Genomic DNA, 15,772 nt, shown 5'->3' on the forward strand with positions numbered 1-15,772 from the left:
TAAAAAGCAAATGACAAACTTACTGTAGATAGATATGTGTTAAATTGACTCAATGCTGTTATAATGCTATTACACTCAACTGCATTATTTGGTTCTGTTAATTTACATGATAATTGAAACCTGCTTTGTGCTTCAGAGGACCTCCCCTTATGTTTGTGCTAGCCATACTAAGTATATGCTTCCCCCAACAAATTCCCTCCAAACCATCAGTGTTTGGCTTGTTGCTTTTTTGTTTCTCTTCTTCAGAAGTAGCAGTGCAAAGTATAAACTCTTCATGCCTGTCACAGCTAGGGCTATGAAATATTCACCCTTCACTCAGTCACTTGCAACTAAAGGAAAAGTAAATTCAAGAAGAAGAAATGTTCTTTTTATCATTTTAAATTAAAAGAAAGAAACTCATATTGTACAAAAGCTGAGTGAAAGAGGCACAGAACTAAAAGTAAGGCATATTGAGAATGGAGAGCAGTTCAAGATTTCCATTCTACACCAAGATTAACCCTCTCCAAGCCTTTCCTCTTACAAGGATATTTGGTGGTATCAACACAAGGGGACAATGTGGTACAGATGAAATTACTATAAGGCGGGTACACAACTGGTTGAAAGACTGTACTCAGAGTAGTTACCAATGATGCACTGTTAAACTGTGATGGTGTATCTAGTGGGGTCTCTCAGAGGTCATTTCCGGGCAATATTTTCGTCAATTACTTGGAAAATGGAGTGGAGAGCATGCTGATAAAATTTGTGGATGACACCAGGCTGGGAGGAATTGCAAGCACTGTGGAGGATGAGATTATAATTCAAAATTACCTTGACAAATTAGAGAACAGAGCTGAAATCAACAAGATGAAATTGGATAAAGACAAGTGCAAATTACTTCACTTAAGAAGAAAATAAAATCATATCCCCAACTGCAAAATGGGGAATAACTGGTTAGGCAGTAGTACTGCTGAAAAGGATCTGGGGGGTATAGTGGATCACAGATTGAATACGAGACAACAATGTGATACAGTTCCAAAAAGGGCTAATATTCTGGAGTATATTAGCAGGAGTGTTAACTGTCCCACTCTTCTCAGCAATGGTGAGGCCTCAGGTGTAGTACTGTGTTCAGCTGTGGGAGCCACACTTTAAGAAAGATGTGGTGATACTACAGAAAGTCCAGAGAGCAACAAAAATGATAAAAGGTTTAGAAAACTCAAGGAAAGGGTAAAAAAAAATGGAGCATGTTTAGTCCTGAGAAAAGAAGACTAAGGGAAGACCTGACAATAGTCTTCAAATATGCTAAAGGCTGTTGTAAAGAGGATGGTGATCATTAGTTCTCCATGTTCACTGAGGGAAGGACAAGAAGTAATGGGCTCAATCTGTAGCAAGGGAGATTTAGGTTAGATATCAGGGTAGCTATGCTCTGGAATAGGCTTCCAAGGGAGGATGTGGAATCCCCATCATTGGAGGTTTTTAAGAACAGGTTGGACAAACATCTGTCAGGGAAGGGGTATTCTTGGTCTTACCTTAGCGCAGAGGCTGGACTTGATGACCTCTCATTGTCCCTTCCAGCCCTACATTTCTATGATCTCTACCATCGCTTAGACCCATGAAAGCTAACTTGTCTAAAAAGGGCTTCCTGGATGTTAACAAGAGCAAATTTCAGGTCAAGATTTTCAGTCACTACCTGTATACCAGGAATATTTAATTTAAAACCAAGGAGTTCAATACTTAGCTATACATAGAAATCTCTGTGTGTGTATTATTTATAAAAGAGAGAGATTAGAAATGGAAAAATGAAATTTATCTCTTCTTCACAGTGTCACCACACTGAATTTTTCAAAAAGATGTGCATCTGTAAGATGCTACAATCTTGCAAATGACTTCCATTAAAAAAAAAAAAAGTGACTGTGCCTTCTCTAACAAACACATAGCAAATTGTGTGTGTATAAATTAAAAATCCTAAACAAAAATACTCTCCTGCACATAATTCTCTTTCTGGGGAAAGGACAAGAAAACAAACATGACAGATGTTTGTCACATTGCTCTATTATACTACATGAACCTAATAAAAATAAAATGGAAAATATGTTCTATTTCAGACTATATATTCAGCAATATATTATGTGAATGAAAAGCATTAAACAATCAAGCCAAGTTTCTCCTTTAAATATATAATCTCTTTTCTAAAGGCAGTTACATTTTATACTTGTACCAAAGAATAACTCACCAAGTTTTTAGGTGCGAAGGAAACACTAATTTTGCACTAGTATTTTATTCTGTCTATAGAAATAATGCTTACAAAATGCTTCTCTGTCAACTGTAACAACACTTTAGTATGGATGATGAAATAACTGCCAGTGCCAAAACAAACTTATTTCATCTGTTCAAATAATTGTGGTTGTTTCCTTCTCCTTTAACAACATGCTGCATATGTAAAACTTATTTCTATAAGCTATTCTCAGAAAAACAAAAATACACTTCATAAAACCAGAGCAGCTGTATTTTTTTTAAAAGGAAAAAAGTCCTCACATAGCTAATGTTCACCAATGCATTATTTGTGGTGGATATTTTCTTTTGAGATGCCATTTTACTTCATATTTTAATGACTTTTAAAAAAAATAAACTCTAAGAATTTTCTCGTTATTACAAAATGACATGCTTGAAAAAATATTACGTTATAGGCATATTTGATTATAAATTGACACTAAATATTTAAACAATTTAATTTTTGGGAAGTAAAGAATGTAAATAGAGTATTTTAAATAAATAAGTGTACTTTACAGCTTTTCCCCCCTTACATATATTCATAAAAACATGGTTTATAACAAACTACAAAAAGAATTTTTCATAAACTACATCTCTTCAAAGAGAAAAAATATGTGAGCAAAAGAAGGAGGGTTATTTCCTGTCTTAATATATTCAGGACTATCATTTCAATGTCATACACATTTGCACATCAGTCACACTACCATTATACTAGTTTATCCTTAACTTTTCTTAAAGTGAATTTAGTGCTTTTGAAAGGTGCTGGTTTGACAAATGCATAGGAATCTGAAGATCTCTCTCTATCTCCATAGAACCAGTGAGGCACAGCCTGTATATGCCACACCTATTCTGGGGGTCTCTCACACGCCATGCTCATTTAAGGGGTTGATCCTGCAAAGTGTTTGTAGTCAGTGGGCGTTGAGGTCACTCAACATACCACAAGCATGCCAAGCACTGCTCAGGACTGAGCCCTACAAACCTGGCCCATCAGTTCCTACAGAAGTCAGTGGCAGGCTTTCTACTGACTTCAATGAGAGTTGGATTTGGGGCCCAATCCTACGGAGAATATCAACATGGACATAAATGAGTACCAATTGTTTTGTGCTGTGGATATCTGGCCACTAGAAACTGAATTCAATCCAATTCATTTTACACTGGCTAACATTCATCACATATTAACTGTCGGTCACTAGCAACCTAAGTTGAATTGCTGGTGACTTCCATACCCTGAGTCTCCACTATGTCAAGATAAAACAAAGCCCGCTCTTAGCATGCTCTTTTTTCCACAGATATAATTTAGACAAAAACTATTATGAAAAAATGATTTGAATGGAAAATTAATTCAATGCTCTAGTCCCTGCTAGATCACTTATTTTTTTGTCTCAAATGTTGTATTCCTCCAATGGAGGTTTACAGGGGTTCCAAAGTGACAAGTATCAGAGTCCAATCCTTCACCTGCACCAAACTAATTTGAATAATAAAACACCGATTATGAAATTCTTCATATATGATAAAGTGTTACACAATCATTTTAAAAATGTTTCAATCGTTTGTTTGGAATTGCTTGGTTTGGCTTTCTTTGATGTTGACTGTGGTGTCATTAGTCCAGGCCTAAAATAAAAAAAGAACACATTAGGAACAAACAAACAAACCTACCAAAAACAAACAAATATTAAACCACCTAAAGTAACTTTTACAACACTGAACAGTTTGCTAGCTTGACTTTCAAATACAAGTACATATACACTGGAGGAGATCTATCATACCTTTTTGTTCCTGTTGTGGGATTCATATATTGATGTCCTCTGCCCATGCTCCCTAAAGAACAATTGTGAACATCCAAAATGAATTATTTAAATACACAATGAGCACAGCAGGGAGCTGCATGACTAGCAGAACTTTTAGGAGAAAAGTTCTAGATGAAGAATTTCCTTCCTATTATTTTCTGAAGCAGTTGGATTGAATCTCTTACCAAGCAGATAACATTTGATCATTTCCTTAGTACTGTCAATTATATTCAAAATAAGTAAAAACAAAAAAGCCCTTTAGCCCAATAACAAATTAAGGAATAAATTTGAATGTGATCACAGATTTCTGTAATAGAAATGTAATGCTGTTGATTTCCAAGATGGCCTACTGAAATTCACGTTTGTTTTACACTGTTTGTCTTTCTGGGAATAAAACTATTAAAAAATCTTCACTAATATGCAGCATTTCTTCTATACCACAACTTGTCTGCATAGCTAGGAAGATCTACACCAGTATTTTAGGAAATCATCTTTGTAAAAACAATCACATATAGTATAATGCTGCTATTGTAGCTTTATAAATATGCTTGGAAACTCTCATGTTGGATCAGAAAGGAAGCACTTTGAACAGTTTCTTAAATACTAGTCGTAGGTCTCTAATCTTGTCCTATTTATCGAGCCAATTCCAAAGTTAACTCTCCATAATTAAAAAGACAAGTACTAAAGCAAGCCAATTAGTGGCAAACTAATACACCAAACTGGTTCATGTCATACAACGGAATTTGATATTTTTCAAATGGAAATAGCCAACCCCTTTAGACAGGTGTTCTTAAAATTCAGTAGCTGTACCAGACTCAGAACCCTAAAATGTACAACACATTCCTTAAAAACCCTATTGTATATTGGATGGGGCAATTTAAAAAGGTGACATTCTTAACTTAAATACTCACCAACTGACTTTGAATTTTCCGTAATTTGACTCTTAACTGGACAAACTATTTGCTCTGTCAACTCCTGGATAATGCCTTTATTTAAGCAAACATCCACATGCCTGTTGAACAATGAAAGGTCAGTTGTTTTTTGTTCCACATTACAAATTGGACAAACCAGAACATTGTCTCTGATGGCTCCAGAGGAGTAGGAAGGCTGAGTTTCTTGTGTACATTCAGACTTTTCAAAGCGTTCTGCATTTTCCAATGAAATGATTTTGGAAGAAAAATTCTGTTCTAAGTACATGTTGCTAGCAGTTTCACTAAGCAGACTATGCTCTCTTTCCTTGCTAGTATTAGCTACTACTTTAGGGAATGCTTCTGTGCTACTGCTAGTAGAGTTGTCAGCTACTTGTCTTGACTGTACTGTATCCACTGATTTGTTCATTTTATTTTTTTGACACATTTCAAATGTTTTCTTTTTACTGTCCGGAGAAAAATGTTGTGCATTCTCCCATGAATTCTCACTTGTTGATATTTCTGCATTATCTTTTACCAATGTCCCATTGAGGCACTTGTCAATATGTCTGTTAAGTGCCTCTAAATCGCTGTCTCTTTGCTCCTCAAAGCAAACAGGGCAAGTGAGGCTATGACAGTCATTCAAATTCGCTGAACCTATGGCGTCATTTGTTTCGTCCACAGGATTTACTGATGACTTTATATCATGTGAGTTCTGCTTGTTTGCAGGTTTGTTTATAAGAAGCTCCTGGTTGCTTTGTTGCCTTGCAGCTCGCTTTTTATCAAAAAAACTCTCTTTGTGAGATGTTTCTGAAGCTTTTGTAAAATGTTCATGGCTGGATTTCCCTGGCTGAAGCAGAGAAGCATTTGCTTGCTTTCCTGGCTTTAAGAAATTGATAATACTCCTCTGTTGGTATTTCTTTTCTTCTTCATTTAGAAACCCTGATACTCGTATACCTGAATATGACAAACGAGACAGATAAAAATGTAATTGTAACTGATAAATAAAACTAAAACTTAATGAACACTAATGGGCATTAATAAGATACAAAGCCACTCAATATAAATAGGTATCTTATAACAGAAACTGTATTATGAACGTGTGTTAGCAGCTGATCACAAAGCAATTACAATTTTACTACCAGTCCTGAAGATTTGCCAGCTACTTCAATTTTACTGGGAATTTCAGTGCCCTTAAAACACCACATAGCAACATCATGTGATGCCATAAACGTCACGTAGTCATGTGGCAAGTTAAATTCTAAAGCTGTTCATTTCTGGATGCCAGTAATTAATAATCATGTTTATTGCAGCAGAACGAGGCCCTATTGCGCTAGGGACTGTAACAAACAGTAGCAGACAGTCCCCACCTCCAAGAGCTTACAATCTAGATAGACAAGACAAACACAGTGAAGAGGCTTAACACAGAAGCAGAGTGATCAATGTGATGACAGAAGACGTCATGTTAGTTCCAGAGCTTTTGGTGGGGTTGGGGGGAATGGATTTAGTTAGGAGGGGGATCAGCTAAAGGGGAAGGGAAGGAGGTTAAGGGGGCCAGGGGAGAACTGAGTAAGAGGGGTAGGTGTGGAGTGAAGCTGAGGTGAAGAGACCGCGACTGAGAGGATGTGCTGGAGCAAAGAGCAGACCAATCAGCAAAGGGCAGAGCAAGTCCAGTCAAAACTGCAGAAAGGTCTCTGAATGTTCAGAGGTCCCTGCTTCGGCTGCTTCTGCTCCTAGAGGCTGAAGTCTCTTGCTGGCTTCTCTCTACAATTCTTCCCAAAGACCACGTGGTGTGGGAGGAGAGAACGGGTGGCAGCGCATGGATCCCAGGCCTGGTCTACACTACGCGTTTAGGTCGACTTTAGCTGCGTTAAATCGAATTTAGCCTGGACACGTTCACACGACGAAGCCCTTTCTTTCGACTTAAAGGGCCCTTTAAACCGGTTTCTTTACTCCACCTCCGACGAGGGGATTAGCGATAAAATCGGCCTTAGGGGGTCGGAACTGGGTTAGTGTGGACGGAATTCGACATTATTGGCCTCCGGGAGCTATCCCACAGTGCTTCATTGTGACCGCTCTGGACAGCACTCTCAACTCAGATGCACTGGCCAGGTAGACAGGAAAAGCCCCGCGAATGTTTGAATTTCATTTCCTGTTTGCTGAGCGTGGAGAGCAAAGGTGACCACGCAGAGCTCATCAGCACAGGTAACCGTGATGGAGTCCCAGGATCGCAAAAGAGCTCCATCATGGACAGAACGGGAGGTACGGGATCTGCTTGCCATATGGGGAGATGAATCAGTGCTGTCTGAACTCCGAAGCAGTAAACGAAATGGCAAAATATTAGAAAAGGTCTCCAAGGCCATGAAGGACAGAGGCCGTAACAGGGACGCACAGCAGTGCCGCGTGAAAATTAAGGAGCTAAGGCAAGCCTACCACAAAGCCAGAGAAGCAAACGGAAGGTCCGGGGCTGAGCCACAAACATGCCGCTTCTATGCGGAGCTGCATGCCATTCTAGGGGGTGCAGCCACCACTACCCCAACCGTGTGCTATGAGTCCCTCACTGGAGAAACACACAGGGAAGAGGGTTCGGTGTACGAGGAAGATGAGGATGAAGATAATGTAAATAGCTCACAGCAGCAAGGAAGCGGAGAAACCGGTTTCCCCAACAGCCAGGATATGTTTATCACCCTGGACCTGGAACCAGTAACCCCCGAACTCACCCAAGACCCTGTGGGCACACAGGGTACCTCTGGTGAGTGTACCTTTGTAAATATTACACATGGTTCAAAAGCAAGCGTGTTTAATGATTAATGATTAATTTGCCCTGGCAATCGCGGCCAGTACAGCTACTGGAAAAGTCTGTTAACGTGTATGGGGATGGAGCGGAAATCCTCCAGGGACATCTCCAGAAAGCTCTCCTTCATGTACTCCCAAAGCCTTTGCAAAAGGTTTCTGGGGAGGGCTGCCTTATCCCGTCCGCCATGGTAGGACACTTTACCACGCCAGGCCAGTAGCACGTAGTCTGGAATCATTGCATAACAAAGCATGGCAGCGTATGGTCCCGGTGTTTGCTGGCATGCAGACAACATCCATTCCTTATCGCTCTTTGTTATCCTCAGGAGAGTGATATCATTCACGGTCACCTGGTTGAAATGGGGCAATTTTATTAAGGGGACATTCAGAGGTGCCCCTTCCTGCTCTGCTGAACAGAAATATTCCCCGCTGTTAGCCACGCGGTGGGGGGGAGGGGTGAAGTGATCATCCCAGAGAATTGGGTGTGTGGGGGAGGGGAATTTGTTGGGTTTGTGCTGCACGTTAACCCTGAAACCGCAGCCCCTCCTTTTACATTGCAAACCCATTTTAAATGGCCAACCCAACGGGTGCTTGGTATGGTTAATGAGAGCAGTACTGTTTGAAACCATCCCCACATGTTAACAAGGTTAAAAAAGCCAAAAGACTGTGTCTTACCATGGCTGCCTGCAAGCTGAAATCTGTGGCCTGGCACTGCGTGAGTGATCTCTCACACCAAACCGGCAGGCCCTCAATATAAGAAGAAAAATGCGACCTTGTAACGAAAGCACATGTGCTGTGTGATGTGAACAGCAAAATGTAACGTGAAAGAGTGTACCCATTGTTCTCTAAAATGTATCTTTTTTAACCACCTCTCCCTTCTCCACCAGCTGCAAATCTTACTCCTTCACAGAGGCTAGTGAAGATTCGAAACCGGAAGCGAAGGACGCGTGATGAAATGTTTACAGAACTACAGACTGCCTCCCACGCTGACAGAGCACAGCAGAATGCGTGGAGGCAGTCAATTACTGATTATAGAAAAGCCCAATATGAGCGAGAGGAGAGGTGGCGTGTTGAATCGCGGGCTGAAGATGAGAGGTGGCGTCAGCTTGCACACAGAAGGCAAGAGTCGATGCTCCGGCTGCTGGAGCATCAAACTGATATGCTACAGCGTATGGCTGAGCTGCAGGAAAGGCAGCAGGAGCAGAGACCGCCGCTACAGCCCCTGTGTAACCAACAGCCCTCCTCCCCAAGTCCCATTGCCTCCTCACCCAGACGCCCAAGAACACGGTGGGGGGGCCTCCGGCCACCCAGTCACTCCACCCTAGATGATTTCCCGAGCAATAAGTGTTAAAGTTTTAAAGTTTTAAACTGCAGTGTGTCCTTTTCCTTCCCTCCTCCCCCACCCATCCCAGGCTACCTTTGAAATTATCCCCCTAGTTGTGTGATGAATTAATAAAGAATGCATGAATGTGAAGTAACAATGACTTTATTGCCTCTGCAAGTGGTGCTCGAAGGGGGGAGGGTAGGGGAGGGTGGGGTGGTTGGTTTGCAGGGAAGTAGAGTTAACCGGGTGGGGAGGGGCGGCGGGTTCATCAAGGAGAAACAAACAGAAGTTTCACACCGTAGCCTGGCCAGTCACAAAACTAGTTTTCAAAGCTTCTCTGATGCGCACCGTTCCATGCTGTGCTCCTCTAACCGCCCTGGTTTCTGGCTGCGCGTAATCAGCGGCCAGGCGATTTGCCTCTACCTCCCACCCCGCCATAAATGTCTCCCCCTTACTCTCACAGATATTGTGGAGCGCACAGCAAGCAGCAATAACAATGGGGATATTCTTTTCGCTAAGGTCTGAGCGAGTCAGTAAGCTGCGCCAGCGCGCTTTTAAACGCCCAAATGCACATTCCACCACCATTCGGCACTTGCTCAGCCTGTAGTTGAACAGGTCCTGACTCCTGTCCAGGCTGCCTGTGCACGGCTTCATGAGCCATGGCATTAAGGGGTAGGCTGGGTCCCCAAGGATCACGATAGGCATTTCAACATCCCCAACGGTTATTTTCTGGTCCGGGAAGAAAGTCCCTTCCTCCAGCTTTCGAAACAGAACAGAGTGCCTGAAGACGCGAGCATCACGTACCCTTCCCGGCCAGCCCACGTTGATGTTGGTGAAACGTCCCTTGTGATCCACCAGGACTTGCAGCAGCATTGAAAAGTACCCCTTGCGGTTTATGTACTCGGTGGCTTGGTGCTCCGGTGCCAAGATAGGGATATGGGTTCCGTCTATCGCCCCACCACAGTTTGGGAATCCCATTGCAGCAAAGCCATCCACTATGGCCTGCACGTTTCCCAGAGTCACTACCCTTGATATCACCAGGTCTCTCATTGCCCTGGCAACTTGGATCACAGCAGCCCCCACAGTAGATTTGCCCACTCCAAATTGATTCCCGACTGACCGGTAGCTGTCTGGCATTGCAAGCTTCCACAGGGCTATCGCCACTCGCTTCTCAACTGTGAGGGCTACTCTCATCCTGGTATTCTGGTGCTTCAGGGCAGGGGAAAGCAAGTCACAAAGTTCCATGAAAGTGCCCTTACGCATGCGAAAGTTTCGCAGCCACTGGGAATCGTCCCACACCTGCAGCACGATGCGGTCCCACCAGTCTGTGCTTGTTTCCCGGGCCCAGAATCGGCGTTCCACGGCATCAACCTGCCCCAGGAACACCATGATTTCCACATTGCTGGGGCCTGTGCCTTGTGAGAGGTCTAGGTCCATGTCCATTTCCTCATCACTCTCGTCGCCGCGCAGCAATCGCCTCCTTCTCGGCTGGTCCTGGTTTTGCTTTGGTATGTCCTGGCTCTGCATATACTCCAGGACAATGCGCGTGGTGTTCATAGTGCTCATAATTGCCGCGGTGATCTGAGCGGGCTCCATGATCCCAGTGCTAGCTATGGCGTCTGGTCTGAAAAAAGGCGCGAAACTAGTATCTGACGGACCAGGGGAAGGAGGGAGGGAGGTGAGGGAGGGGCGAGTGATGACACGGCGTACAGGTACAGGGAATTAAAATCAAGAAAGGTGGCTGTGCATCAGGGAGAAACACAAACAACTGTCACACAGAATGGCCCCCCCCCCAGAGATTGAACTCCAAAGCCTGGGTTTAGCAGGCCGTTGATTTGACGGAGGGAGGGGGGAAGGAAATGAATACAGAACAAATCTATTTTTTACATCTTAAGACGATGGTGCAGCATGACTGATAGCCCTCGGCATTTTCTGGGTGCTTGGCAGCAAATACTGGGCGCTTGGCAGTTAGCCTTCAGGCCTATTGCACCATCTGATACCCACTGCAGTATGACAATGATGGATACCAGTCGTAATATACTATCTACTGCCAAAAGGCAAGGGGTTGCTGCTGTGTAGCAATGTAGCCCCACGTCTGCCAGCCCCATGTCTGCCAGCACCCAGATCGCCCTCGGCCTCTTCTGGGTGCTTAGCAGAAATTACTGGGCGCTTGGCAGAAAATAGCATACTACGACTCAGCTAACGTGCGATGAGCCAACAGGGCGCGTGGCAGAAAATGGCATACTACAACTGATAACCATCATTGTCTGCCCAGGTGCCCATGATCGACAGCCACTGCTGTACGACGAGGACGGTTACCAATCGTAATAAACCATCTACTGCCAAAAGGCAAGGGGCTGGTGCAATGCAGCCCCACCGCTGCCAGCCCCATGGCTGCCAGCACCCAGATCGCCAATGAAGGCTACCAGTCATGCTGCAACGTCTACCGCCAAAAGGCAGTTAGCTGCTGCTGCTGTGTAGCAATGCAGTCCCACGTCTGCCGGCACCCAGATGACATATGGTAACGGTGAGCTGAGCTGAGCGGGCTCCATGCTTGCCGTGGTATGTTGTCTGCACAGGTAACCCAGGTAAAAAGGCGCGAATCTATTGTCTGCCGTTGCTGTGACGGAGGGGGAGGGGCCTGACGACATGTACCCAGAACCCCCCGCGGCACTGTTTTGCATCATCCGGGCATTGGGATCTCAACCCAGAATTCCAATGGGCGGCGGAGACTGCGGGAACTGTGGGATAGCTACCCATAGTGCAATGCGCCGGAAGTCGACGCTAGCCTCGGTACTGTGGACGCGGTCCGCCGACATTATGCACTTAGAGCATTTTATGTGGGGACACACACAATCGGCTGTATACAACCGATTTCTATAAAACCGGCTTCTATTAATTCGATCTAATGTCGTAGTGTAGACATACCCCCAGTTGTCTCAGAATGAGTGTGGAGTGTCCCCTTCAAAAATTTGGGTCTAGCTGGGGAGCAGCATGGCCCCAATTGGGCCCTATTTTACCCTGATTTGTCTGCTTCTGTTCCTACTGGCTGGAGTCTCTGGCATGAAATTTTCCATTAAAATATTTATTCTTTGAACTTTTTCTTAAAACTGGGATATTACTTTTTTTAAAAGGAATAGTGAACTATTTACACTTAGAATAAAAAAAACACTATTTATTTCAGCAAGAAATCTTAACTTCAGACAAAATATAGCACCACCAAGTTATAACACTATCATTTAGGTCATTCCTCTGTCAAAAATGATAGAGCCATATACTCAACTCTTCCCTGCTGCCGTGCAAAGGAGACTTAAAGCTGCTTTAAGGAGGCAAAGCTGAGGATTCCCATGTCACAGGATGGCACCCCAACATTGGCATAAGGGTGTTCCAGGGCAGGCAGGGGTTGTGGAGGAGGTGGCAATCTCAGCTGGTGGAGCAACTCCCTGGGAGCCACGATCCACCAGGACAACACTGAAACTGCTCTAATTTGCACCAGGGGCTTTGTCCCCAGCATGTCTCAAGATTACTGGGGGGAGGGTAAATCCAACTATGCTACCCGTTCCCAGGAGTGCAGCATGCCTGATCTGAGGGACTTGGGGATCTTGCCCTAAAAAGGAAAACAAAAAAGTTATAAATATTTTACCCATAAGTCTTAGCCGCAAAGGGTGAGGGGCAACACTGTCAATTTCTGTCCTTAGCATATCTTTAGCAACAGCAAATATTTCTTCTTCAGTAGAAACAGCAGCGAGCACTGTGGAAGCTCTTGTTTTTACTTCAAAATTCACATTCTTCAGTTTCAGGGTAACAGTTTTACCCTAGAAAACAAATAAAACACTTAACATACATGGTATGGAAGAATTTTTACAGTGATTTATTCTGTAAATAGGCCATTTTTTCACTTAGCTGAACTCTACTTCAGTGTCTAAACAATGACTTTAAAGCAGGGGGCTAGATTCACTGCTGCATCCAACTTATGCTGGACACAGCATGAATGGTGGGCTATAATGGAGCCTGTTATCATAAGATTTTCTGCCTGGCTATAGCCTGCTGCCAGAGCGGAAGTAGAGTTCAGCTAAGCTGGGGGCTGCTCTAACCTGCACCAGCTGGCTATCTGTATCTGTCAGATGCATATTGCTAATGTGCATCTCCTGGACTGGGAGTTGCGGGGCAGCTGCCAGCTATGTCAAGTCTACATCTATTAGGAACTCTTGTGTGCTTCGGGAATGCCCAGTTAAGGATCTCCAACGTCTCTGCTCCCTTTATATCACTTGAGTGGTGCAAAGGGAGCAGAACAGGGCAGAAAAATCTGCCCTAATATTTATACAGGCAAGTGTGCACATGCAATTCAATAAGTGCACCGTAAATCCCAATCACCTGAAAATGTGTTTGTAAAGTGATAAGCTAAAAGTCGTTACCATATCTCTCCTCCAACTCAAAGAGTTTGGGTAACTCTTTCAAAAGCACTTAAAGACTTAGGAGCACTGCAAACAATGGGATATAGGCCAAGTCACTTCAGAGCTTTAGACAAGTTTACCCTTTGTTATTTGTCAATACAGAGGCTTTTTCTCCATGCTGTCATCCCATATCCTTGTGTCACAACAACCTTCCGTGGCTGAAGAGGACTGATTGGTATCTTTAGGAATCTTTGAATGCTACTCTTTGCTTTACCAATAAAGATCTCTGTTGAATAATGTGCGGGTTCCTCCCAAAAAAATAAGTAAAAATTCAGTGTATACAGTATATTGTGCTCAGTAATGCTATAGGATCTGTATATTTACTAATAATAAGACAAGGAGGAATACATCGCTTTACAGTTTACATGCTTGGCCACAGTAAGGCTCAAAGCAATCCATTTTTTATGCAGCTCGACTACTCCTTCTGTTAATGAACATAGCTTTTAGAACAACATGTACAATATGCTAAATAACTTGGTAGATTGGTTTCATTTCTTAAAGGATCTCACAAGATAGCCCCCTGAAGCTAAATGCAATTTCGGTCTAAATTATTCTAATCATCAATGAACAAAATAACAGAATCCCTTGAAGCCAGAAGGTAGAGCATGATAATGCAGAAAGCATTACTGCTAACAGAGGGCACTGCGGACCTGGGACCTGACAGTATAAAGAGGTTGATTTTTTTTTAACTAAGAAAAGAATGATTTAAATACCTTAAGTCTTTCTTTCTGCAGATCCTGAGCAAGATCTCTGCAAAGTTCTTGACACAAGCTGTATTGTTCTTCTGCTGTGTTAATTTCACTGAATGTCCTAAATGAACATAAAGATCAGTCATTTTTTCCCCAATATGCATTTTGGAATGATGCATCCTTAAGATTTAAAATTTTTCATTAACAGTTTAACACGAAGAAAGTTTTGTGGGTTTGAGGGTTTTTTTTTTTTTTGAAGTCAGGATGTATATTTATATTAAACAGAAACATCTATGCCAGAGATTGGCAACCTTTGGCCCATGGCCCGCCAGGGTAAGCACCCTGGCGGGCCGGGACGGTTTGTTTATCTGCTGCGTCCGCAGGTTTGGCCGATCGTGGCTCCCACTGGCTGCGGTTCGCCGTCCCAGGCCAATGGGGGCTGCGGGAAGCGGCGCAGGCCGAGGGATGTGCTGGCCATGGCTTCCTGCAGCCCCCATTGGCCTGGAGCGGCGAACCGCGGCCAGTGGGAGCCACAATCGACTGAACCTGTGGACACGGCAGGTAAACAAACTGTCCCGGCCCGCATGCCGCATGCCAAAGGTTGCCGATCCCTGATATATGCACATTCAATAACTGCACAAAAGAGGTTTGCAAATCCCACCAAACAAAGGAATGGGGTGTTGTAGTCACACTTCTCAGGCAGTGTTTGAAAACATATGAGATTTAGCTTGATAAATGCTTAAATATTTACAAGAGAGAATGCTAATACCAACTGAATTCATAGAGCCAGCCAAAACATTTGTATATAAGCTTCTCTGCATAGTGTTGTGTAACACTGGAAGGAAGAGAGGATTAGGAAATTAATCCAAGAGCCAAGTATCAGATGTAAATACTGTAACACGGGTGCTAAGAAACAGATGTTACGGTAATTATGGCTAGAACCAGAGAAGGAAAAACTAGCTTTCTGCCAAAAATTTAATTAATTCTGTCTTTGCTACACCTTTCCAGGGAAAGGGAAACCTTACCTTACCTCAGTGATAATGTGAAAGGAAGACTGGTCTTGTGATTATAGAGGGAATTGGTCATGACACTCATGGTTGTCTAATGCTTTCAGTTGTAAAAGATTCTTTCCATTGAGAAGCTCTTACACCTCCACAGTTTGCAATAGGCTTTTGCTATTTGGCAGTGAGAAAGCCCTTGTGCTAGAGATGTGCCTCTTTCTTGTCCAATTTGTGTTCATGTTTGGCTGATATATAAATTATTAAAATTGCCATTTCCCTGTTGTAACTTACATTCCTCAGAAAAATGATGGCATACTGCCAAAATAATAACTGAACATGAACATTCTAAAGTTGGGCCTACAATGCTGCTAAAGCAGCAGCAGCACCACGCACTGCACTGGGAACAAGTTGCTGCTAGAGCTGTAGCAATGTGAGGGGGATGGGCAGGGAGAATGCTGGGCCCCGCCCCACTCTCTTCTCTAACCCAATCAAGCACATGCTCCCAGTAGCCCATCCCTCCCCCAACTTTGGGAGCACCAGGGAGCAGGAGCTAAACTCCTATCTCTCAG

The 15,772-nt window shown here is 43.4% G+C and overlaps 1 protein-coding gene across 4 annotated transcripts in view; it reads right to left on the reverse strand.

The window, feature by feature from the left end:
* POLK (DNA polymerase kappa) overlaps positions 1 to 15,772 on the reverse strand; it is a 104,154-nt gene that overhangs the window by 36,163 nt on the left and 52,219 nt on the right. For 3 of the 4 annotated variants that reach the window (XM_024194123.1, XM_024194124.1, XM_024194125.1), the window contains exons 11-15: positions 14,227 to 14,323; positions 12,703 to 12,874; positions 4,946 to 5,899; positions 4,014 to 4,065; positions 1,434 to 3,858 (exon numbers count right to left, since the gene is read on the reverse strand). In XM_024194123.1, coding sequence (XP_024049891.1) covers positions 3,774 to 3,858; positions 4,014 to 4,065; positions 4,946 to 5,899; positions 12,703 to 12,874; positions 14,227 to 14,323 — 1,360 coding nt within the window. In that variant the 3' untranslated portion in view covers positions 1,434 to 3,773. Of the gene's footprint in view, positions 1 to 1,433; positions 3,859 to 4,013; positions 4,066 to 4,945; positions 5,900 to 12,702; positions 12,875 to 14,226; positions 14,324 to 15,772 lie in introns of those variants that run through there. The other variant, XM_024194126.1, reaches the window with a different exon arrangement.

Source organism: Terrapene carolina, unplaced genomic scaffold (assembly GCF_002925995.2).
Source record: "Terrapene carolina triunguis isolate 2854851 unplaced genomic scaffold, T_m_triunguis-2.0 Scaffold69, whole genome shotgun sequence".
NCBI classification, from domain to species: Eukaryota; Metazoa; Chordata; order Testudines; family Emydidae; genus Terrapene; species Terrapene triunguis.